The sequence below is a fragment of the Herpailurus yagouaroundi genome, unplaced genomic scaffold (assembly GCF_014898765.1).
Source record: "Herpailurus yagouaroundi ecotype Mexico unplaced genomic scaffold, PumYag 246, whole genome shotgun sequence".
In the NCBI taxonomy this organism is placed as follows: Eukaryota; Metazoa; Chordata; class Mammalia; order Carnivora; family Felidae; genus Herpailurus; species Herpailurus yagouaroundi.
Genome location: NW_024412463.1, coordinates 2,910,544 through 2,933,205, shown reverse-complemented (window position 1 = coordinate 2,933,205; position 22,662 = coordinate 2,910,544). Strand labels below are relative to the sequence as shown.

The 22,662-nt window shown below is 48.7% G+C and overlaps 1 protein-coding gene across 3 annotated transcripts in view; it reads left to right on the top strand.

Moving 5' to 3' along the window:
• The window catches only part of ZFP64 (ZFP64 zinc finger protein), a 91,943-nt gene extending 72,988 nt beyond the window's left edge, over positions 1–18,955 (top strand). For all 3 annotated transcript variants that reach the window (XM_040460010.1, XM_040460009.1, XM_040460012.1), the window contains 4 exons: positions 4,726–4,872; positions 5,325–5,387; positions 14,072–14,323; positions 17,069–18,955. In XM_040460010.1, the coding sequence (XP_040315944.1) occupies positions 4,726–4,872; positions 5,325–5,387; positions 14,072–14,323; positions 17,069–17,778 (1,172 nt within the window). In that variant the 3' untranslated portion in view covers positions 17,779–18,955. The remainder of the gene's footprint in view (positions 1–4,725; positions 4,873–5,324; positions 5,388–14,071; positions 14,324–17,068) is intronic.
• Positions 18,956–22,662: the final 3,707 nt, after the last annotated feature.

The following is a 22,662-nucleotide window of genomic DNA, read 5'->3' as shown; positions in this document are numbered from 1 at the left end:
TGAATCTTTTCGGGGAAGCCATTATAAAAGAGCATAACCCGAAGGACCCCTGGCTGTTGGTCGGTGCCATGGGCCTCTTTTCTCGAGTATAGTGTAGTGAAGACCCCTCCTAGAGACCCCCTCTGTTTAGAAGGCTTGTGGTGGTCTGTACCGTGCAGTACTTGGGGTGCCCCTGTGGGAGCAGGGCATAATCAGAACTAAACACTAGCTACCGCTGCAGAGACCAAAAAACCTTCCGACTGATGCGGTTTTTCCCCTGCATCTTAGGTCTGTCGAGCTGAACAAAAGGCCCACCTCCTTTTTGAGTTTCGTGGAGGTCTTACTTTGCTTTAAGGTTAACTGGCAAATGGGTTTGCAACTCAGATAGGCTTTGGAAGAACTAAAATACAGCAGGTCACCTGGTAGACTTCAGTGGTGACCAGTTTAAAAAAAAAAAACAAAACAAAACCAGAAAAAAGCCCTGAGGGTAACCTTCTAAAAGGGACGGCAGTTTTTCCTAGGGTTAAAGGGCCCACTGTCCTAAACGGGGTCCTGTCAAACGCGGCCCACCCCCACTTTGAGATGAGAAGGGACTCTGTCCCAGCTGCACTGTGCTCAGGAGAATGTGGGCTTCGAGCTTTCACTGGCTTCCTGGATGTTTAAAAGAGAAGGAAGTCCCTTTGGGGGGCCCTTCCATGCCACTCCACATTTTACCTGGATGTCCCTTTCTACCATTTTTTTGTTTTGTTACCACTTTCACCCCTCAGTCTCTTCAGCCTGTTTCCACACCTTCGTGGCACGATGTGTCTCCCTCCCGTGGAGAATCGTGGCTCACGTGCATACACGTCAATAAAAACCATAATGATGATTTAATGACTTATGTAACAGGTCCTTTTATATATACTAAGACTTAACCTTCACCTAAACCTACGAAATCAGAGCTGTGATCCCCATTTTAGATACGGAAATTGAGGAATAGGGAAGCGGAGCAACTTCTCAGGGGCCACACGGCTAATAAATGATAGAACCGAAATTTGAAACTTTGCAGCTAGCTTCGCGGTCAGTTCCCGAAACTAAGGCGCCATACAATCTCACTTAGATTTCACTTTTCAATCTTCCTTGGTATCTGTGGGATTAAAAACCCTCCAGAATTTGGGGCGCCTGGGTGGCGCAGTCGGTTAAGCGTCCGACTTCAGCCAGGTCACGATCTCGCGGTCCATGAGTTCGAGCCCCGCGTCGGGCTCTGGGCTGATGGCTCAGAGCCTGGAGCCTGTTTCCGATTCTGTGCCTCCCTCTCTCTCTGCCCCTCCCCTGTTCATGCTCTGTCTCTCTCTGTCCCAAAAATAAATAAACGTTGGAAAAAAAAATAAAAAAAAAAAACCCTCCAGAATTTGACTGTTGTCTTTAATATGCATTGCTAGAGTGCAAGGTTTGGGGTTTGCTTCCAGGGCACATAGTGATGGGTTTCAGATTCGGCAGGTGTGGGTTCTGATCAGTTGGAAGACTTCTAGCCCCCTGGGCTTCAGCATCTCCTCTGAGCCAGCCCCTCAGAGCTTGCAAAAGTGTGGTTGCCAGGGGTGCCTGGGTGGCTCAGCCTGTTAAGCATCCAACTCTTGACTTAAGCTCAGGCCATGATCTCCGTTTGTGAGTTCCAGCCCTACATCTGGCTCTGTGCTGACAGCGTGGAGCCACCTTCTGATTAGGTCTATCTCTCTGCCCCTCCCGTGCATGGGTGTGTGTGTCCTTTCTCAAAAGTAAACATTTAGGGGCACCTTGGTGGCTCAGTCGGTTAAGCGTCTGACTTCGGCTCAGGTCATGATCTCACGGTCCGTGAGTTCGAGCCCCACGTCGGGCTCTGTGCTGACAGCTCAGAGCCTAGAGCCTGCTTCAGATTCTGTCTCCCTTTCTCTCTGACCCTCCCCCATTCATGCTCTGTCTCTCTCTCTCTCAAAAATAAACATTAAAAAAAATAAACATTTAAAGTGTGATTGGCAGATCAGCATCAGCTGGGAACTTGTTAGATAACGAAAAATCACCAGCTCTACTCCAGATCCACTGAATCAGGAACTCTAAAGATGAAGCCCAAGCCGCCTGTGCCTTAATAAGCCCTCCAGGTAATCCAGGAGCACTTAAGCATTGCGTTGGCATTGGGCCCCTATTTTAATGTGCACAGGAATCACCTGGGGATCTTGTTAAGGGGCAGATTGATTCTGTTGGTCTGGGACCTGAGGTTCTGCTTCTCTAACAAGCTTCCAAGTTACGCTGATAACTAGAAGCTCTGGGACCACCCTTCAAGTAGCAAAAGGGCTTAGAGTATATGCCGTAATCACTGGGGCCTGTTTTAAAAGTATGGGTTCCGGGATGCCAGGGTGGCGGTTGGTGGATTATCCACCTCTTGATTTCGGCTCAAGTCCTGATCTCACGCTTTGTCTTGGGAGACCGTGCCTGGTGTCAGGCTCTGTGCTGATCGCGTGGGGCCTACTTGGGGTTCTCGCTCCCTGCCCCTCCGCCACCCTCACTTGATCTTTCTCTCCTCCTCTCTCAAACTTAATTTTTTTTTTTTTTTTGGTTCCTGGGATCTGCCCTTAACCCCAACCCCTAGTTATCTGCGATGAGCACTGGGAAGGTACATTTAAAACCTACAACTCCCTGGGGTGCCTGGGTGGCTGAGTCGGTTAAGCGTCCAGCTTTGGCTCAGGTCATGATCACCTGGTTCATGAGTCCGAGCCCCCACATCGGCCACTGTGCTGACAGCTTAGAGCCTGGAGCCTGCTTTGAATTCTGTGGCTCCCTCTCTCTCTACTCCTCCCCTGCTCATGCTCTCTTTCTCTGCTTCAAAAATAAATAAAAACATTAGAACCTTCAACTCCTGGGGCGACTGAGTGACTCGGTCCATTAAGCAACCAATCCTTGATGTAGGCTCAGGTTATGATCTCCTAGTTTGTGGAATTGACCCCTGCATCAGGGTCTGTGCTGACAGCACGGAGCCTGCTTGGGATCCCCCCACCCCCACCCCATCTCTCTGCCCCAACCCTGGCTCATGCTCTCTTTCAAAATGTTTTAAAAATAAATAAAACCCACAATGCAGGTGATCCTGATACAGGTATGGGGGCTCTCCTGTACATCGTAGGATGGTTTCAACATCCCTGGCCTGTACTCCCTAGATGCCACTATCCCCTATGTGTGTGCACATCTGACAGTCAAATGTCCCCAAGCATTGCCAGATGTCCGCTGGGGGCAAAATGACCCTCCGTTGAGAGCCATAGGATTAGGTCACTCGTTCACATCCTGTTAAGGGGCTCTGAGCACCACACTATTCAGATGTGACCTCTGCAGGCCTTTATTCCTGAATAGTGTTTACATGGCACCAGCTGGGTCACGTACTGAGAACTTATGTTGTGCATTTCTTAACCCTGCAACTCCGACAGGTCAATGATCCCTTCTTCAAGGGTAAACTGAGGCTCAGAAAGGTTAAGTTTCAGTTAGCAAGTTGCTGAGCTAAGCCCTGTACTGGAGTTGATGTCCTTCCCAGTGTGCTCAACGGCCTCTCCTGGTAAGAGGTTCGCCTTGACAAATCTCTCCCGGGGAATGGAATCCTCCTTGTATACCAGGAGCAAAAAGAATCCCAGTTCTTGGCCTCTAATTCCTACAGGAGTCAAGGCGTATATATCTTAAGACCACAGACCTTGACAGCTTTTCTTTTCCCTTGGGTTTAAATCTATTTGGAGAGAAATCACTTTACCTTTTAGGAATACTTGGTCCTTGTGACAAATTCTTAAACCTCCCCATTAGCTCAAACCACATGAAACTGTGTGACCATTTTGGCCCACAAAAATGTCCGTTTTGCATGATTCTACCATCCTGGCAAGAGGATACCGTGAACTTCGACGTACCTGGTGCTGGGCTTCAAAGCCGACAGCGTGGCCAGTCTGGTTTCCTCTGTCCCACTATTCCCCTGCCCTGGATTACTTTGAAAATGAATCTGATACCTAGGCCTTGTAAGTATCTGTCCCTAAATGACGAGAATGCTCTCAAAACTGATTGCATCTGTGCAATCTGAAGGGATTTTTTTTTTTCTTCTCGAGCTTTGAGTGTTGATGTTTCTCGTGGTCTTGACTGGCTGTTCAAGTGTGTACAAATCAGGATTCAGAGAAACTCCTGATCGCAGAAATCATCTCAAGCCTTTGACTCTGGTTCCTCCCTGCCCCCCATCTTTAAGCGAGGTGTTGAAACCATGGTCTTTGTGTAGGAGTTCCGTGGTGCTGGAAGTGTGGTCTGTGACCTACTGAATGGAGACCAAGCAAATTCAGAAATTGAGAAAGCTTTTAAAAATAGCTTGATGTTTTCAAGGCACCCAGCTTTCCTCTCAAATAACATTTGGCCTTTTTGGTCCTATTTCACTTGTAATTTGTGTTACAACTTATAAAAAAAAAATGTCCACGTGTGATGGATCAGAAAACGTCTACAAACTAAGTTTTCCCTAGGTCATTTGAGAAGCACTGTTGCAAGTTTTGCCTCCTGGATCTTGCCAGTTGCCTGTCATGTTACCGTTCCCCTTGTCCCCTGTGTTTCCTGGAAGTTGGTAGTTCAAGAAAGGACTTCTGTAAGGCCAGAGCGTACTTGGCTTTGTTTTTAATGTGTCGTCTTTTTTTTCCCCCCCAAGGCTGTTCTAGCCTAAGACGCACCATGGTGGTTCCATTTGAGAAAGTAACGCTTTTTTTTTTTCTTTTTTTGTCTCCATTTCAGCTTCAGAATTAGATAATGATCCCAAACCAACTTGTCCCGCCGTGGATGGCGGTGATGCTCAGAAAATCCCTGCCATGGCCCTTGCCCCAGAGTCGAAGGACCAAACCGTGATGCTTGGAGAAAGGACCTTCAACTGTTGCTATCCAGGTGAACCCCAAACGTGCCACGTGGAGCCCCTTCTCTGTACCGGGTGCTGGCAGACGAGCTCTGCCTCACTTTACCCGCTGAGCCCCTGTGCTGTGTTCCCACATGGTCCTGGCACACAGGAGCGTTCTGTGTGTTCTAAGTATCCTGTATGGCATCTGAGCTCAGTGTGACTTCCCAGAACTTCAGATTTCTGGTAGCTTCCTTTTGGAGCTTTATTTATTTATTTATTTTTTAGTGAACTTTTTTTTGTCAAAAACTTTTTAATGTTTATTTCTGAGAGACCGAGCACGAGTGGGGGAGGTGTAGAGAATCTGAAACAGGCTCTAGGCTCGAACCCACAGACTGAGATCATGACCTGAGCCGAAGTCCGATGCTCAACTGACTGAGCCACCCAGACCTGCCCAGCTTCTTTTTTAAGAAAAGCTGTTTGTTGTTTTTTTTTTCCCTCCTAGGTTGCCACTTCAAAACTGTTCATGGCATGAAAGATCTGGACCGCCACCTGAGAATCCACACAGGTATCCGTTTGTTTGTTCAAAGCTTGAATGTTTAAAAAAAAAGAAAAAAAAGGATATGAATTTAAGTGTTGGCGTGGAATGTGGTAAGCAGGCCAGGAAGAGTCGATGCCTCGTGAAGTGGTCTGGTGGGGTGGGCTGTGACCTCAAAGGTCAGAAGCTAGGGGAAAAGTGCCGGCAAACCTGTTCCAGGAGATTGGATCAAGGCTGTTCACGAAGGGCTTTTCTGACGATTCTTAAAGTATGAAAGATGGCTCCGTAACCAGACAAGACCAGGAACATTCCAGCAGAGGGAGCAGCAGGGGCCAGGGCTTAGAAGGCACAAAATGAGTGGAGGGAAGGCTCCGCGGAGGCCCTGTGGCCCTAGTAAATGTCAGATGAGCATAATGAGGTTGCTTCTTAAAGGTTCCTTCTTGAGAGCAGCCAGCTGCTGAGAATACACAGAAAATGGGCTGGAGCAGAGGAGTGTCCATGATCTACAATTGGGGTCTGTACACTGTGGGCCAGATCTAACCTGTGCAGCTCATTTGTCGTCTGTGGCTGCTTTGGCCCCACGGTGGCATTGAGTAGTCACTAGAAAGACTGTGGTGCACAGGTGTCTAAGATAGTTACTATCCGGCTCTTTACAAAAACTTTGCCCACCGTTCGTCTTGGGTCCTAGTCCACGGGAGTTAAGATACTGGTCTGTGGGGTGCCTGGCCGGCTCCGTTGAAGAGCATGTGACTCTTGATCTTGGGGTTGTGAGTTCAACCCCAAATTAGGTGTAGAAAGGACTAAGAATAAAAATGAATTTAAAAAAATTGCTGGTCTTTTGGCTCTTGCAGAAACTGAAGTGGCTTAAACGTGATCCACTTTCTCTCGAGTACGACTTAAGAAGGGAATACTCCCCAGCTGGTAGAATAGCCCTGTCATCCTTAATATAGAGCTTCATCTCCAAGGCAACTGCTCTCCCACTCCCGACTCGGTCAACCACGGGGAAGCAGAAGTAGGGGAGGGGCTTAAAGCATCCCTCCCTCAGGCCATGTCCTGCCCCACCCCCAAGCAGAATCCCTGATGACTCCTGGGATGGAAGCAGAACTTGGTCATGGCCACATCCTGCATCAAGGAGGGCTGGGAAGTCCTTTCCAGAAGGACAGCCTCCTGCCCAGCTGAACTTGGGAGCTCCAATAGGCAGGCTGCTTTCTGGGCGATGAGTCATCTCTGCCAGAAGTGGGCATCGTGCCGTGCAAACAAGAGAATGAAGGGTCCTTCTCACCAGGGAAGGGTAGGTCATGAAAGGGGGAAAGGGGTGTGCTGCAAGCATGGAACAGTGCCAGGGTGGACCGAGAAAGCTGTCGGAGACTAGACTAATAATCTATTGGAAAAATACAGAGCGTGTTGGGGATACAGGAAGTAGGCAAGGCCCTGTCCTTGGGGTTCAGAGTCTGTGATCTATCCAGAAGGGGGGGTGGACAGATGGCTTCCCTATTGGATGATTAGGCTATTTGTGTCCAATGCAGATGTTCTAGTTGTCTGAATCTCTTCACCAGTGGCAAAATAGGAGAGGGGTCTGGGTGTTCACAGCATCTCTCCCTCAGGGCATGACCCCGAAGGTAGTATCCCTCATGATTCATGGAATAGTGAGAGCCGGCTAATGGTGGCTTTAAAACCAAGGTATTTCTATCCTGTGACCATCCAAATTAGGTATGGTGGACAACCCCCATGGTTCCGGGGAGTCGGGCTCTTCCGTTGTCCCTTTGACACCCCGAGGATGTAGCTCACCTAGGCATGGGCTGAGGAGGCTTCCTGCCCCTTCGAGGTACATCCTGGAAGCTACATGTTACGTGGGTTCATGTCTGATGGGCCAAAACTTCATCACGTGGCTACTTTTAGCTGTGGAAATGGAGGCTGACAAAGTCTTTGGCCAGCTTATAAAAGGTTGTTTACAAAAAACCCAGAACTGATACATGGGCCAGATGGCATCCCCGACAGATCTGAGAGGCAGGGGCGGTGACGTGTGCAGGTGATCATTTAAGGCTTCAGCTGGACCTTTGCCAAATGGATAGAACAGTGGTTCTCAAAGCACTGTTTAGAGCTGCTTTTACATCTAAAAAATCGAAGACTTCCCCCCCCTACCCCAAGTTGGTGTTTTATCTACAGTTACTGCATTAGAAATTAAAACCACAGGCACCTGGCAGGCTCAGTCAGATAAGCCTCCAACTCTTTGGCTCAGGTCATGATCTCCTAGTTCGTGGATCTGAGCCCCCACGTCAAGCTCTGTGCCAATGGTGCGGAGCCTGCTTCGGATTCTCTCCCTCTCTCTGCCCCTCCCCTGCTCATGCACGTGCATGCACACACTCTTGGAGATAAACTTTAAAAAAAAAGAAAACCTCAAAATATCTGCTTAAAAGTAACAGCCGGGGTGCCTGACTCAGGGCATGCCACTCTTGATCTTGGGGCTGTAAGTTCAAGCCCCGCATTGGGTGGAAGGATTACCTAAAATCTTAAGAACATCTCTCAAAACTTGAATAAAAACTAACTCCCCCGGGGCGCCTGGGTGGCGCAGTCGGTTAAGCGTCCGACTTCAGCCAGGTCACGATCTCGCGGTCCGGGAGTTCGAGCCCCGCATCAGGCTCTGGGCTGATGGCTCAGAGCCTGGAGCCTGTTTCCGATTCTGTGTCTCCCTCTCTCTCTGCCCCTCCCCCGTTCATGCTCTGTCTCTCTCTGTCCCAAAAATAAATAAAAAAACGTTGAAAAAAAAAATTAAAAAAAAAAAAACTAACTCCCCCAAAAATGTGACCAGGGGCATTATCTGTACCTTTGCAAATCTCCTTGTTGAAGTCAGCTGGATTCTTACACCTGTAGGCAGTCCATCACCGTGTGTTTTGAGGTGTCGGAAGAAAATCTGGCCTCTCCCATGTGGTTGAGATGGGAATATTGATCGCCATTTCAGATAACGTTTTTTATTCTACCCAACCCGACAAAGGGTGGTTTCTTAAGGATTAGTTGCTGTGTAGAATCTGTAGCCATATCCACAACCTTTTCACACCGTTAAACTAAAATCCATTGTTGTAATTACTTTGGCTCTTAACCCCTGCTTGAATTTTTAGATGTCCTGCATTAGTCTCTTGAAAATACCGGCTGACCCACTCACGTGATTCTTCCAAATATTGACCCATTTCATAATCCTGTAGGGAAAAAAATCCCTTCATATTCTTGGCCTCCTTGGGAAAAAAAAAAAAGTCTAAGAACCAGGAAGCTGTGCCTCAGGGGAGGGACTCCATTCTGACGTCTCAACTTTGCGCTCAGAGCTGGGATGTTACCCTCGCCCTGTTGGTGATTTTCCTTGCAATGACAGGTTCACTTAGTTCCTTCTGAAGATTTGCCAGATGCCAGACCTGGGGCAGGGAAAAAAAACCCGTAGTTGGTCTGCTCTTTGAAGTCCAAGTGGTGTGGACACCTAGCTTGCATCCCAGCCATGTGACGGTGCTCAGACAACCGGGGTACTCGGGTTCACGGCGGAGTGCCTTCTGCATACTTCGTATTTCGCTACAAGGTGTTAAAAAAAAACTTCAGGGGGAGTGGCTTAATCAGCAATTTGCGGCTGGGAAAAGCTACTCCTAAGTGAAAGGAGCTCTGTGCTCCCTGGGACCGCATGGGGTGACGGGCATCCGTACTGCTGGCAGAGCTGATGATCGGTACTCAGGCACCTGCAGTTCTGCTCAGCGACTCCTGTGGCAGGTGTAAAGGTCAACAATGAAAACAAAGTCCCCCGTTAGTCAAAGGTATTTCCATACTACTACAGGCTTTACCAGAAGAGACTCCGGGACCCCCGGGCACCCATGGACTGCACTTTGAGAACCGTAGAGGGTGGAGTTGGAGGGGCAAAGGCAGGAGGGTGGAGGTGCCGCAGGCACAGGAGTGGCTCGGAACGGGGGGGCCTGTGTACCCAGAATGTGGGCTTGCTGCGGACTTCTATTTGGGAAGAGTCAATTAGCAAGCTGGCTGTGATCACATTGGAGACTTCTTGGAAAACCAGACCTTGATCCTGGATCTTATTACCTTTATCCTAGAGCTACGTCTTCTCGAGGCTCCGGGGTGGCTCAGTCAGTTGAGATTAGGACTTTGGCTGGGGTCATGATCTCGAAGTTCATGGGTTTGAGCCCCACACCGGGCTCTTCACTGTCCGCAAAGAGCCTGCTTTGGATCCTCTGCCCCTCCCCACTCATCCGTCCTCCCTCTCTCAAAAATAAACATTAAAAAGAAGTCCTGTTTTGTCTTTATAGCCCAAATGCCAGTTTATCCTGGATGAAAAAGCGTTTAATGTTTTATTAGAGGGTGCAAGGGGAGGAGGGGGGGAGAGAAAATCCCAAGCGGGCTCCGTACTGTCAGCACAGAGCCCGACGTGGGGCTCAGACCCTCGAACTGCGAGATTGTGGCCGAAATCCAGAGTCCAGAATCGGACGCTTGGCCAGCTAAGTCACGCACACGACCCTCTCCTGGGTGAAAATATTTAATCGAAGTGAAGATGGCCCTGTCCTGCAGCACGTCGTAACAGGAGTTGGGCTTAAGGTTTCTATTCTGAGGTTTTACTTCCTCACTTGGTGGTGGCAGCAGGTTAATCAGTCGTGAAAGGAGTGGAGGCGTTTTTCTCTTTTCCCTCTGCTAGCAGACCGTTAACTGAACGTGTGCACACTTTCCTGGGAGCCTTGATAGAACATGCCAGCAATGCTCTCTGCTTAGGACTTGCAGCAGATGGAGGGGGGAGTGTCAATTAGGCTATGAGGACAATGTCCTCTCAGTGGCAACTAAGACTGCTCGGCCCCTTCTGGTGTCCCCCAGAGTCCATCACTGCTTCTCGCCTTGTCGTCTTCTGTCCAGGACCCGGCCGAAGCAGCAGCCTCTGTCCGGAACCTGCCAGATAAAGGCGGTCTTGACCTTTTTTTTTTTTTTTTTTCCTTTCCTGCCGTGGACCCTCGCCAGAATGTTTTTCAGTGCGATAAAATGACGTTAAGCTATATTTTAGTACAACTAGTCAGTGTTCAGGGGGAGACACAGAATCCGAAGCAGGCTCCAGGCTCTGAACTGTCAGCAGAGAGCCCGATGCAGGGCTCGAACTGTGAGATCATGACCTGAGCCTAAGTCGGAAGCTTAACCAACTGAGCTACCCGGGTGCCCAGTGTGGTCTTCTACTAGACTAACCCTTTCTATTCCACACTAAAGACCAGAAGTGAAAGCATCACCTGGGATCTTGTTAAAAAGGCCGAATCTTGGGGCTAACCCAGACGTGATGCAAACTACGTTTTTACTCTTTAAGTTCGGCGCAAGAACTAGGAGATATGGTGGTCAAAGGGTGCAAACCTCCAGTTCCGAGACGTACGCGTCCTGGGGATCTGACGTACGGTGTGGGGACTGTTCAGTTAACATTACGTTCTCGAAAGTTGCTGAGCGTAGATCTTAAGTGTTCTCACCACAAAAAAAGAATAATTCTCTGAGGTCAAGGAGGTGCTAACTAAACTTGTAGTGGTGATCCTTTCTCGATGTATTCTTGTATTAAGTCATCACGTTGGATGCCTTAAGGTCCTGTTCGTTATATCTCCAAGCCGGACAAAACCGCCTAGTGATGCAGCCTTCCTCACCCCCGCATTATAATGTGCAGGAACCCAGAAGAAACCCTGTTTAATGTCGGGTCAGCTACTAGATCCTGTCTTAATTGGGAAGTAGTGACGAGCATAAATGAGGCTTCAAGAGACCCGCAGGTATGAACATGGTTCCTGTCTATTGACCGGGGTCTCCGGTCAATTATTAGTATGACTATATTATTAGTATAGCGTGTTGACTGCACAGTGGGTAGGAATGCTAACTTCCAGTTAGAGGTAGTAGAAATAAAAATTGCTTCCCGTATAAGGTCTTGGGCCCCCTAAACCTTGCCCGCAAGCCCTGAATTAAGAACCCCTGATCTGGAATGTTACTGGTCATCCCGGGCAAGAGAAACGTGTGACCAACCACACCCTGGCTGTTAAAAAGCCTTTGCCTGGGGGTGCCTGGCTGGCTCCGAAGAGCTGGTGACTCTCGATCTCGGGGCCGTGAGTTCAAGCCTCTCATTGGGTGTAGAGATTACATAAAACTTAAAAAAAGGATTTGCCTGACAGCAACGCCTCAGCTTGAATTCTATTTCTTTGGGCGGCACAAGACTCATACCTAAGCCTATGGTCAGTCACGGGGCCAGGGAGGCAAAATTCTCCTGGGCGGGGGCGCATGGTGAATACTGGAGCAGTGAATCGTTCACTTCGGGGTACATCTCTGACCTAGCGATTTTAGTGGTCGTTGATCTGTTTTCTCCTGGTTCAGACGTTGTAATTTGACCTATTCCTAAACCATTATCCTTGTTATTAAATCTTAATTTGATTGGGGTAAAGTTCTACGTAAGTCACGATGGGCTCGACGTCCTGCCCCCTTCCTCTTTCCCAGAGTCTGGTGGAATTGTTGTCAGTCGGGTAGGTAGTCTTGTCTCCCACCCCCACCCTGGGGACACTGGTCAATAATCAGAAGACCTTTTTGACTCTTAACACTGGGAGTGGAGGTGCTCCTGACATCTAGTGGGAGGTGGTCAGGGATGCTGCTGAACATCCCACAGTGCACAGGAGAGCCTGCAGGAAAGAACTAATTGACCAAAAAGGCGATATTGAGATTGAAGACCCTATGGTATTGATATCTTCTCCTTGAGCAGATCTCCCTTCTTAACCGTTGTATGTGTATACGGGTTAGCTGCTGCGTATCCTAATTTCTTCTAGTTTATTAAATTGCCTACGGTTCACCTTTAGCCTTTTGTTAACCACGAACTCAAGTCTATAAACATTCCTCTGAAAACAGGGATAGGCTCTAGGTTTTGATCCATGGAGCTCTCCCTGTTCATCTCTAGGGAGCTTGTAATCTGATTTTGATTCTTGAACAAAAAGAGTTTTAAAATATGCTCTTGGGGCCCCTGGGCAACCCAGCTGAGCGTCTGGCTCTTGATTTTGGCTCAGGTCATGATCTCACGGTGGCGTGGGTTTGGGCCCCGCATTGGGCTCTGTGCCGGCAGTTCGGAGCCTGCTTGGGATTCTCTCTTGCCCTCTCTCTCTGCCCTTCCCCCCACTCAAACTGCCTCTCAAATAAACTTCAAAGTAAAAAATATATGCTCTGACTTTTGGAAAACCGTTTGTGAAACCATATTCATTTCAGAAGTTTGAGTCCCATCCACTTGGTTTTATCTTTTCAGTATGAATTTCTCCGTGGCTTTCGCCATGATTTCTGTTTTGCCTAACAGTCGATCCTCTTCTAGCACTTTTCCTACAATGTTTTTCTGTCCTAGAATATGTGTTTCCTACAATAGGTTTCTACTTGTCATTTTTATTTACCTTAAGAGCATTAAACTGACCCCTTAAACGCGTTAAAATTTTTAACAGGGAAACTTAATCCATTTATCTTTACTTACACGTAGTTTGATTTTTACTTGTGTTCTTTTGCCTCTCTTTTATGGTTCTCTTGTGGTTTGGAAGCAATAGTTTGCATTTTATTATATCCCACATCTTCCTTTTTGTTTCCTGATGTACACAGTTCAAGCGTGATGCCCTGAGTCATCAACTGGCTTTATTTTCTCTTCCCACTCCATGCTAGTTCAAGTATAGGACTCCATTTAAATAATTTCTGTAGAACTTTTGCAGACACTGCTCTCCTCTTGCTGCCATCCAGGGTGGTTGGAGGAATGATAGGCTGATCTGAGCATTTCTTTCTAATAGCTGGAAGATCTCTTCCTCATGCCTCTACATAAGCCATCTGAAGACCCGTGGCTGTCTTTCGTGTAGAGAAGTAACTGTTTTTTCTGTTCTGTCCTAGACCGCCTAGAACTGGCTTTCACGTCTTGTACTTTCCCCGTTGTCCTTTTGGGCAGCCTTCTGGGAGATTCTTTGGCTCCATCATCTAAGTCCTCTTGAGACCACCTTTCTGCTAGACAGCTTGGAGTCTTGAGAGTCCTGGCAGGATAGGAAGTGTCACGAAAATGAAAATGGTTTGCTTTTAGAACCTCAGGTTCGTGGACATGCCTTTTGTGGCTCTGGCTTTCCCCCTAACCATTTGTTTCTTGGGTAGATGTTTTTTTCTTTTTTTTTTTTTTAACCTGCATGTGGTCAGTCTGGAGTGGTTGTAGGGGGTTCTGGCAATAGGGTTCTGTTCTCCAGAATCTCTCTGGCTCCTTGAGGCCTTTGCACTGTTGCTGTGGGTGTCAGCACCCCCACTTTCTAATAGCCTGGGGGTAGACACCGTTGCTGCTGTGGTTTGGTAGAAGTAAGGGAGGGAGTCATCCCGATCATTCTGTGTGGTTCGTCAGCTGCTGAGCCAGAAAGCCGTTCTAAGATCCCTACACCTGAACTTGAATACTTCTAATAATCCCTCGCTTTCTCCCAAACCGGGTTTGCCCTATGATGTTCTCCTTCAGTCTGATCTTAGCTCATCTGTTTCTTCGGATTCCTTAAAATTTGTGAGCCATCAACGAAGAGCCCACCTTCTCGTGTCCCAGTGCGCTGAGCTATGGTATCTTCCTATCTGGGCATTTGGACCGAAGAAAGAGGCAGACCCCTATGCCCCGGCTCCCATCTTGGTCAGATCTCTTTGCCACCCTCTTCATAGAGAAACCCTTAACCCCTTGAATCTTCCTTATGTGTTTGAAGGAGACAAACCACACAAGTGTGAGTTCTGTGACAAGTGCTTCAGCCGGAAGGACAACCTGACCATGCACATGCGTTGCCACACCAGCGTGAAGCCCCACAAGTGTCACCTGTGCGACTACGCCGCCGTGGACAGCAGCAGCCTCAAGAAGCACCTGCGGATACACTCGGACGAGCGGCCGTACAAATGCCAGCTCTGCCCCTACGCCAGCCGCAACTCCAGCCAGCTCACCGTGCACCTGCGGTCCCACACAGGTAGGTCCCTGGCCTTGGAAACCTGTGCCTTACTTGTTACCTAGCCTCTTAACCTTCATCTCCTCAAAACACAAGCATCTGAGGTGATTTGATGGTCCAAGCAAAAGAATTGGAATTTTCGGTGGTTTTTCACCAAGAAGACAACTTCCAGTAACACATGGAAGTCGGACAGCTGGGTTCTCTAACTTCATAGACCACAGCTGGGGAGGAATACCCAAGACAGCAGTTAAGCAAAGGCTGTGTCTCCAGAATCCAATGTATAAAGTAGGCATTTCCGTCATTGTACAGAAACCGACTCCATGCCTTAATTCAGAAATGTGACAAAATTAGTTGACGGGAACTGCAAATCCCAGGTTTCTAGTTTCTGGAAATCAGACTTTGCCACGAGCTTGCTCTTCCCCTGGTGAGACCCCTTTTGAATAACAATAGAACCAGCCAGCTCATGGTGGCTCAGGAAAAATGGGGGTTGGGAAGCTCAAGAGGCTGAGAAAATTAGACTTTTCAGTGAATTCATAGAAGATGGTGAGCAGGCTGAAAATGCTGACATCTGAAACTAAGTTAATCAGTAAATAAAATTCCAGCAGACAAATGGGAGGCAGACATAGAGTTGGGAGCCCATCCTTCCAGCCAACGTCTTACTGCCCTGAGAGCTCTGAACTTGAAACTGGCATGTAGACCTGCCAAGGCCACATAGCTCAGAGGAGAAGCTAAAGCCGATTTGGCAATATGGCCCCAACTGCCCAGTGGCAGATAAAACCCATGACACCTATGTCTAATCCTAAATCAGTCTACTCTTCCTAAATCTAAATGTCAATTGTGGATTATGAGTCACGGCAGGAAACGAGTGATCTAAAATGCACCAAAGCGAACCAATCCTGGAGTTAACCAAGTACTTGGGTAATCGTTTCCATCCTAATTGGTATCTTCCCACTAGCAGAAATGTTGCATCCAAGACGAGTTCTATGAGAAGGCAGTGAGAACAAAGTATGAATTAAAACGAGAGCTGCTGTCTACAAAGGTAAAGAAATTTCCCAGAGATTAGATGAAAAAAATCTGATTTGTATAACTGAGAATAAGAAGTTGGAAGTTCGGTGTCAGTAACTAGGCCTAGGAAACAAAGAAAACAGAAGTGAGAAAATCAAATGAGAAAGAATTTCCCAATTCTAGACAGCTGTGAGGACGGACAGGGTTCACAAGATTCCAAGCACAGAGGGGGTGGATGGGGAGCGTCAAACCTAGGAAAACTTCTCAGTGGTGTTGGCTTCTAAGGGGATAGTGGAATAGTGTCCTCAAAGCTGGGAAAGGATTTTGAAGGAAGAATTCTATACCCAGCTAAACTTCCCGAAGTATGCAAGTAGAAAGTAGGCACAATCTGCAAGAAGTCCAGACTTCCAGCCAGTCTGCTCGTGGAAGTTACTGGAAGATAGGCTGTTCTCCAGGGAAGAAGACCTAATTTGGCATGAGATATTTGATGTATATTTGAATATAGCTAACAGAGTTTGTGGTAAAGAAATCTCCAGATAATTCCTCTGTAGAAGGTTTAAGAGAAAATTCAATAAATCGGAAGTTAACCCACAAGAAGTTTCCCGTAAACTGGTACATAATTAAAAGACTGGATGACTCTGAGATTAGGGCAAGATTCTTTTTGTCCGCAGTGCATAGTCCAGTCAAGAATTAAGCTAAACTGTGAACCAAAGTAAGCATGAAAGAAAAGCGAATCAGTTTGACCTTGATACTATCCCATGGCCCAGGTGTGACAGTAACCCTCTAAGGAGGTGGACGGAACTCTGGTCCAGTATTTGCCTCTGGTGAATATGACCTATACCCAGTCATAAATTGTGATTTGATTCTAACACTGAAAACAGCTAGTTAAAGCCTGGGAATTCACTGGTCAGAGTGCAAATGTTCTGGAACTTAAATGTGAAAATAAAGCTATCCTGACGAGTAGGAAGACATAGTGTGGTGAAGAGGAAGGAATCCTCAAGAAACCTCTCAAGCTGACAGACTAGAAGTCGGGAAGTTATTACCCAATGTAGGAGGTAACACCAGTAGAGTAAAACACCTACCCAATAATGGAGGGTAGGGGGAAGGATGGGTGTGTAGGATAAGTGAGATCCTCATCTTTGCTTAGGTTCAGCTGATGATGATTAAAGTAGGAACCTCCCAAAGCACTAAAAACCCTTAGCAGTGCCTCCAGAGTACAGAAGGAGGCTATGGATTTTCAGTACTTGTTGCTGGGCAACATATTCTCTCATTGATTTTATAAGTAAAATTCAATCTAATGGCAAACTTTGGCTTATATTACTAAAGTTTCCTATCGATTGATATAATACAGCTCAAACGCTAGAGTAAGCGATTAGGTCCTGGTTGGATTTGGAACAACTGTAACCTAAATTGTACCCCTTCCACGTCCAACTTTGAGGCGTGAGAGTCAGATTCGAAAGTAAAGTGACCTCATGAAGAGCATGAACTTGGATATCGTGGTGCCTGAGTTTAAATCCCTGCTGTTTGACCTCCCTAAGCCTCCGTTACCCCATCTGTGAAATGGGGGTTATGGTACCTACTCCTAAGATTGTCGTGAGGAAAAGAGAAGGTCACGGACATGGTAAGTGGTGCTGTTAGGGAGTCACCGGTAGGTTGAGTTCAAAGACCCAACTGTCTCTGCGGCTACAGGTATTCTGACGTATGTTTGGGGGGAGCTCTTTCGCCTGCCCGCTCTAATGGAAACACACCTTCCGTTGTTAGGGGACACCCCCTTCCAGTGCTGGCTCTGTAGCGCCAAGTTCAAAATCAGCTCGGACTTGAAAAGGCACATGATCGTGCACTCGGGGGAGAAGCCTTTCAAGTGCGAGTTCTGTGACGTCCGCTGCACCATGAAAGCCAACCTCAAGTCGCACGTCCGCATCAAGCACACGTTCAAGTGCCTGCACTGCTCCTTCCAGGGCCGGGACCGGGCCGATCTCCTGGAGCATAGCCGGCTGCACCAGGCCGACCACCCCGAGAAGTGTCCCGAGTGCAGCTACTCGTGCTCCAGCGCGGCCGCCCTGCGCGTGCACAGCAGGGTGCATTGCAAAGACCGCCCGTTCAAGTGTGACTTCTGCAGCTTTGACACGAAGCGGCCCAGCAGCCTGGCCAAGCACATTGACAAGGTGCACGGGGATGAGACCAAAACGGAGAACCGGGCCCCGCAGGGCAAGGAGGGGCCCCGAGGGAGCAGCTCCCAGCACGTGGCCAAGATAGTGACCCAGAGGGCCTTCCGCTGTGAGACCTGCGGCGCCTCCTTCGTCAGGGATGACTCTCTGAGATGCCATAAGAAGCAGCACAACGACCAGAGTGAGAACAAGAACTCGGACTTGGTCACCTTCCCGCCCGAAAGCAGTGCCTCGGGGCAGCTCGGCCCCCTGGTCTCCACGGGGCAGCTTGAGACGCCCCTGGAGCCCAGCCAGTGCCTCTAGTTCAGCCAAAGAGGGCGGTCAGCTGTCCGGATTCCAGGCAAATGCCCTCCGAGTTGAGGCCGTCAAGCCAGACTTGAGCTGCCAGCTCCGGGGACAGCCGCCCCAACTTTCCAGGCCCTCGAGGCAGTGGCCGCAGTCGCTGGCATGAGAAGCAACGCCAAAGCCCCCGTGTGGAGACTGCCCTCCACGTTGCCGTCTAACCTCCGAGCGTCGTCTAAGCAAGCGGACCCAGGCGTCCCGAGGTGGGGGGGGGGGGCGGCCGCGGTGTCCATCACGCACGGCTCTATCCGGTAGGGATGGTTTCGTGCTGGTTTCTGATCCTAAAACGAATCCACCTCTGATGGGATTATTAAACTACTTAGACGACATGGAAAACCAAACTGATGCAAACAGTGGGGAAGGTTAAGAGGACAGCGGGGTATGTGGGGGGGCCTGGGGCGGCTGGAAAAGTTCTGTTTCTTAACCTGGGTGGCGGTGACGAGTGTTCGCCTTATGCGCTCGTGTGGTCCCTTTTAGCGTTGTCTTCTAATAAACGGGCAGACTCCTCTGTGGGATGACGTACGAGGGACGGTCCATTTTTGTCTTTACGCCCTTGCAGTAGAGTGGTTATGGCATGGGGTGCCCCAGCCCCAGCCCCAGCCCGTTGGGTAACGCATTCTGAATGCACACGGGCTTTCTCCAGGTCTCTGCTTCAGGGAAGTGAAACGCAGTTGGATCTGTAGGTGGCACCAAAGGTCAAGCTAGCACTCCCTGCGCCTGCCATACGCATTGCGAAACTCCGCTTCCGTGCTTCGTGAAGAAAAGACTAGGGGCCCAGTGGGGCCCCAGCTTGGTTCTGGGACACGTGATGGCGGGAGCTTAGAGTCTCCTCCCAGTAAGCACTTGGTATTTGCTGCGCCAACAAGTGGAAACCCCACCCTCTTGTAGATGGACATTTTGCTTGGCCGAAACTTCGGAGGGCTCTGGAAAGGCCAGTGGATATGTAATTGATCCAAAGCTGTTTTGTCCTTTGACACCTTTCCTCACAGCCGGTCTTTGTGCCCTCATCAAGTTAGACGTCTGTGCTTTTAAAACCAATTAAGTCGATCCATTGTTTTTGGTAAACTAGGAAAAAAGGACGTGAAAATTTTTATAGATTGTTTACAGGGGAATAAATGGTTTACTTATGAAATAGCAAGAGGTATGTAGCTTACTTTGTTATGCGTTCTGTTGTTTGAACGTTCCTGATTGAGGTGTGGCATCGGGTGAATGATAAAACCCTGTCGGACCTCTTTGTTGCCAGAAGAAAAGATGCAAATGATGGAAACGCGTGATAGAATCAATCCTTGCTTTGCGTCTGTGGTTCTCCACTGTTCAAGGGAGTGTTCGGTTAGCGAATGCCAGTGCATTGTACTGATGCTGTTGTCACATTTCTGCTGTTTGTCACGAGTCTTATCTGTGTTTCTGTTCTAGTAGCAGGGGGCTGTTGACCTTTCAAGTGGGAACCCATAGATCGAAATCATAAACGTTCCTCGAACTTTTGGTATCACAGCTCTTCAGATACACAGGAACAGCCTTTTTGAGAAGGCCTATTTTTCCCCCCATTTTGTATGGACTTTCAGAGGTCCAGGATCCACCCTGGGTATCATCCAGCAATTTGGATTCCCTATGGGGCAGAGGTCAGCAAAGACTTCCGGACCAGACGGTAAATATTGGAGGCATCGTGGGGCCATCAGGTCTCCCTTGTGACGAAACTCTGGTTTTAGCACAAAAGCAGCCATAGACTCTAAGAAAAAGAATGAACTTGTCTGTGTTCCAATAAAACTTCATGACGTAGAAGCACCTGGCTGGCCCAGTTGGAAGAGCGTGTGACTCTTAGTCTCAAGGGTCGGGGGTTTGAGCCCCATGGGGGGTGTAGAGATTACTTAAAACTTTAAAAAAGAAACTTGATAATTCAGGAGGTGGGAGAGTAAACTGGCTATCCCTTCCAGGATGAGACTTCAAGCGGACAGTCAATACCAAAACTACGGGAAACCGCCATGACGGTGCAGACCAGTAAAGCCAAGTTTCTGTGCCTCGGTTTGCAAAGTCCCTGTTGGTCTGAAGGGGGGAATTGAGCGTGTTGGCAGTTTGACTTCACCTGGACTAGGAGTTGGTGAGCTTTCTCAGTCAAGTGCCAGATAGTAAATATTTGGGGCTCTGCCGGCCTTTGTCTCTGATGAAACTATTGCACTGTGTTCCCTTATGCTGTTGTAGCACAACAGCTCCACTCTGCCATTGTCACAGCAGGAGCCAGAGGCGATAGGTGAGCAAATGGGCGTGGCCATGTGCCGATAAAACTTTATTTACAAAAAGGGCCATGATTTGGAGGGCCAGAGTTTGCTGACCTCTGGGCTGGACTACTGAGTGCAAGCAACGGGGTAAGTGATTATGGGTTGAAAACGTGGAGAAGAGCTACTGAGGTGGCTAAATGTCCTGGGATCCCTTCGAGGAAGGGGCTATTTCACTCAACAGATGAGTTCAAGGTGGCAGGCACTGGGGAAAACTGGATCCTCCTGATTCTTCTTCAGATGGGCTATAAAATCTCCAGGGAGGAGTCCAGAAATCAAGATGATGACCTCATGTTCTTGTCTGCTTATGGTTTCTTGCTGCCTTCTAAACCCTATAGACCACGGATTTTTTTTGTCCCTGCATTTAGCTCCTTTCTTAAAAGGATGGACCTCCAGTCCTCTTGCCGTGGCCAGACCTTGTGCTAAAACTTTACCTGCATTCCCTGATCTCTCCCAGTGCCATCCAGAGCTGGGACTGGAGTCAGGGAGTGGGAGGCACTTGCCCAGAGCCCCAAAAGCTACATAACCGACAAATATTTTGATCGGCGAGCTACGGCGCTGAGGTCAGCCACTTTGTTTTTGTGAAGTGGCATTAGAAGTTGGCCTGGGACTTAGGGCAAGCCATCGGGAGCAGACGTGGATCCTATCTTTAAAATTGCATTAAAATACTGACCTTGATCAGTGAGATGGTTGGTACCACTTTGCATTGGCACCTGAGGGGACCGCCTCACCCACCGCACCCTGGTTCCTGCCTCTCGTCCAAATGCAAAAACCGAAACACAAAGGTGAAGGAACTTCCTGGAACAGACTTGGGTTTCAGCCGCTGGCAGGGTAGCTCCAGAATCCAAGTTTTTAACAAGAGTGCGAGGCTGGGTCTCGGAGAAAAATCTTGTTGAGCTAATAAGTTGACCTGAGCCGGGGTGATGACCACCATCCCCAGGAAACCTTTTGATGTAAGCGAATGGGGTTGAGGAGGAAGGATGCGAGGAAGGCCAGCCTCTGGCAGTACTATGTGGCTGACCTCCAGCCAGAGACTCAGATTCTCAGTTTGCTCCTTTGCATGTGCCGCTTCAGGCGTTTGGCGTAATGATAAAAATCAACCGGCTTAGAACAAGACCGAGGTTGACTTACCTGTTTGTCCTTTTCTTGTTCAGGGGGGAGGCGGAATGGGGAATGACCAAGAACTAGCACTGTAGCTTCTGACATTGGGGATCGTGGCTTCTGTCTTCTCACCCAGGCTGGATCTTCAACATGTAGTCCAAGATGGCGGCCCTTAAGCTCCCACCAGGTGGAAAAGGCCCATCCCGCTTCCCCTTAACACTACCGAGAAGTTCTAGGTAAACTTCTGCTCGCCTCCTTTAGTTACGTAGCTGGTCACACGGTAGTGAAGGGTGCCGGGAGGTGGTGGCTCTGGAAGAGGCTGTGCCAAGTTAAAACCTGGAAAGAGACCCCAGATCGTGAGTGTTCTCTGACCAGTAATGCAGTCACGCGGCCCCCTAAAAGTTGCAGGTGACTTTTCTAGGAACCCCCTGGTCTGGATCCTGAACCCTCGGTGTTCTCCACACAAACACTTCTATCTTATCAGCGTTTATTGGCCTTCATCCAAGGTTTTCTGTCACCCTAGTCCAGTGGGTCTCCACCGTGGCTACAGTCACCTGGGAAGCCTTTAGGTATTCGGAATCTATCTTGGGGCAGGGGGATTGGTATCTCTGGGAGTTCTGCAAGTGATTCTAAGGTGCAGTGGGACAGCTGCTCCAATTCGAGGACCTGCCACGTATGCTTTCACAGAGGGGCCAACGCTCGACTGTTCTTGCCGTGTTGAAATTCTTAATTTTTTTTTTAATGTTTATTTTTGAGAGAGAGCTGGTGGGGGAGGGGGGAGGGGGGAGGGAGACCCAGAATCCAAAGCAGGCTCCAGGCTCTGAGCTGTGAGCACAGAGGCCGATGCAGGGCTCGAACTCGTGAACCGTGGGATCATGACCTGGGCTGAAGTCGGACGCTTAACCGACGGAGCCACCCAGGCGCCCCTTTTGAATGATGTAGGCTTCGATTACTGCATTAAATAAGCTCTAGCAGCAGCTCTAGTAAGTGCTCTCCCTTTGCAGTAGTGATGGTGTTTCAAGATCACTAGAGCCGTGATGTTAAAACGCCTGATTTCCTTTGACTTTATACCCAAAATTGACGGGCTCGGTTGGAGCCTAGTGCAGGAAGCTCCTCTTTCCTGTCCGAATCCCGGACCTCCTGGATTCCATCCGTGGTCCCTTGATCCTATATGAAGACCACTAGTGCTGATGCAGTTTCTGGGATCTGGTGTCCATGGTGAACTTGCACGTCTGTCATAACTTGACCTGGTAGCACCAGCATTTGAAAACTGGTCCCCCCCTCCCCGTACCCCTGCTCAAAACACCTTGCATTAGGAGGCTTCACCAAATGGGCTCCTTGTACCGTCTTTTTCTGATAGGCTGTTCTTTAAGATGACTCAGTGCTCACATGTCAGTCTAAGGGACTTTGGCCCCTAGAAAATACCTTGTACGTTCGTCCGACCGTTCTGACGTTCTCAAGACACTGCTCGCAC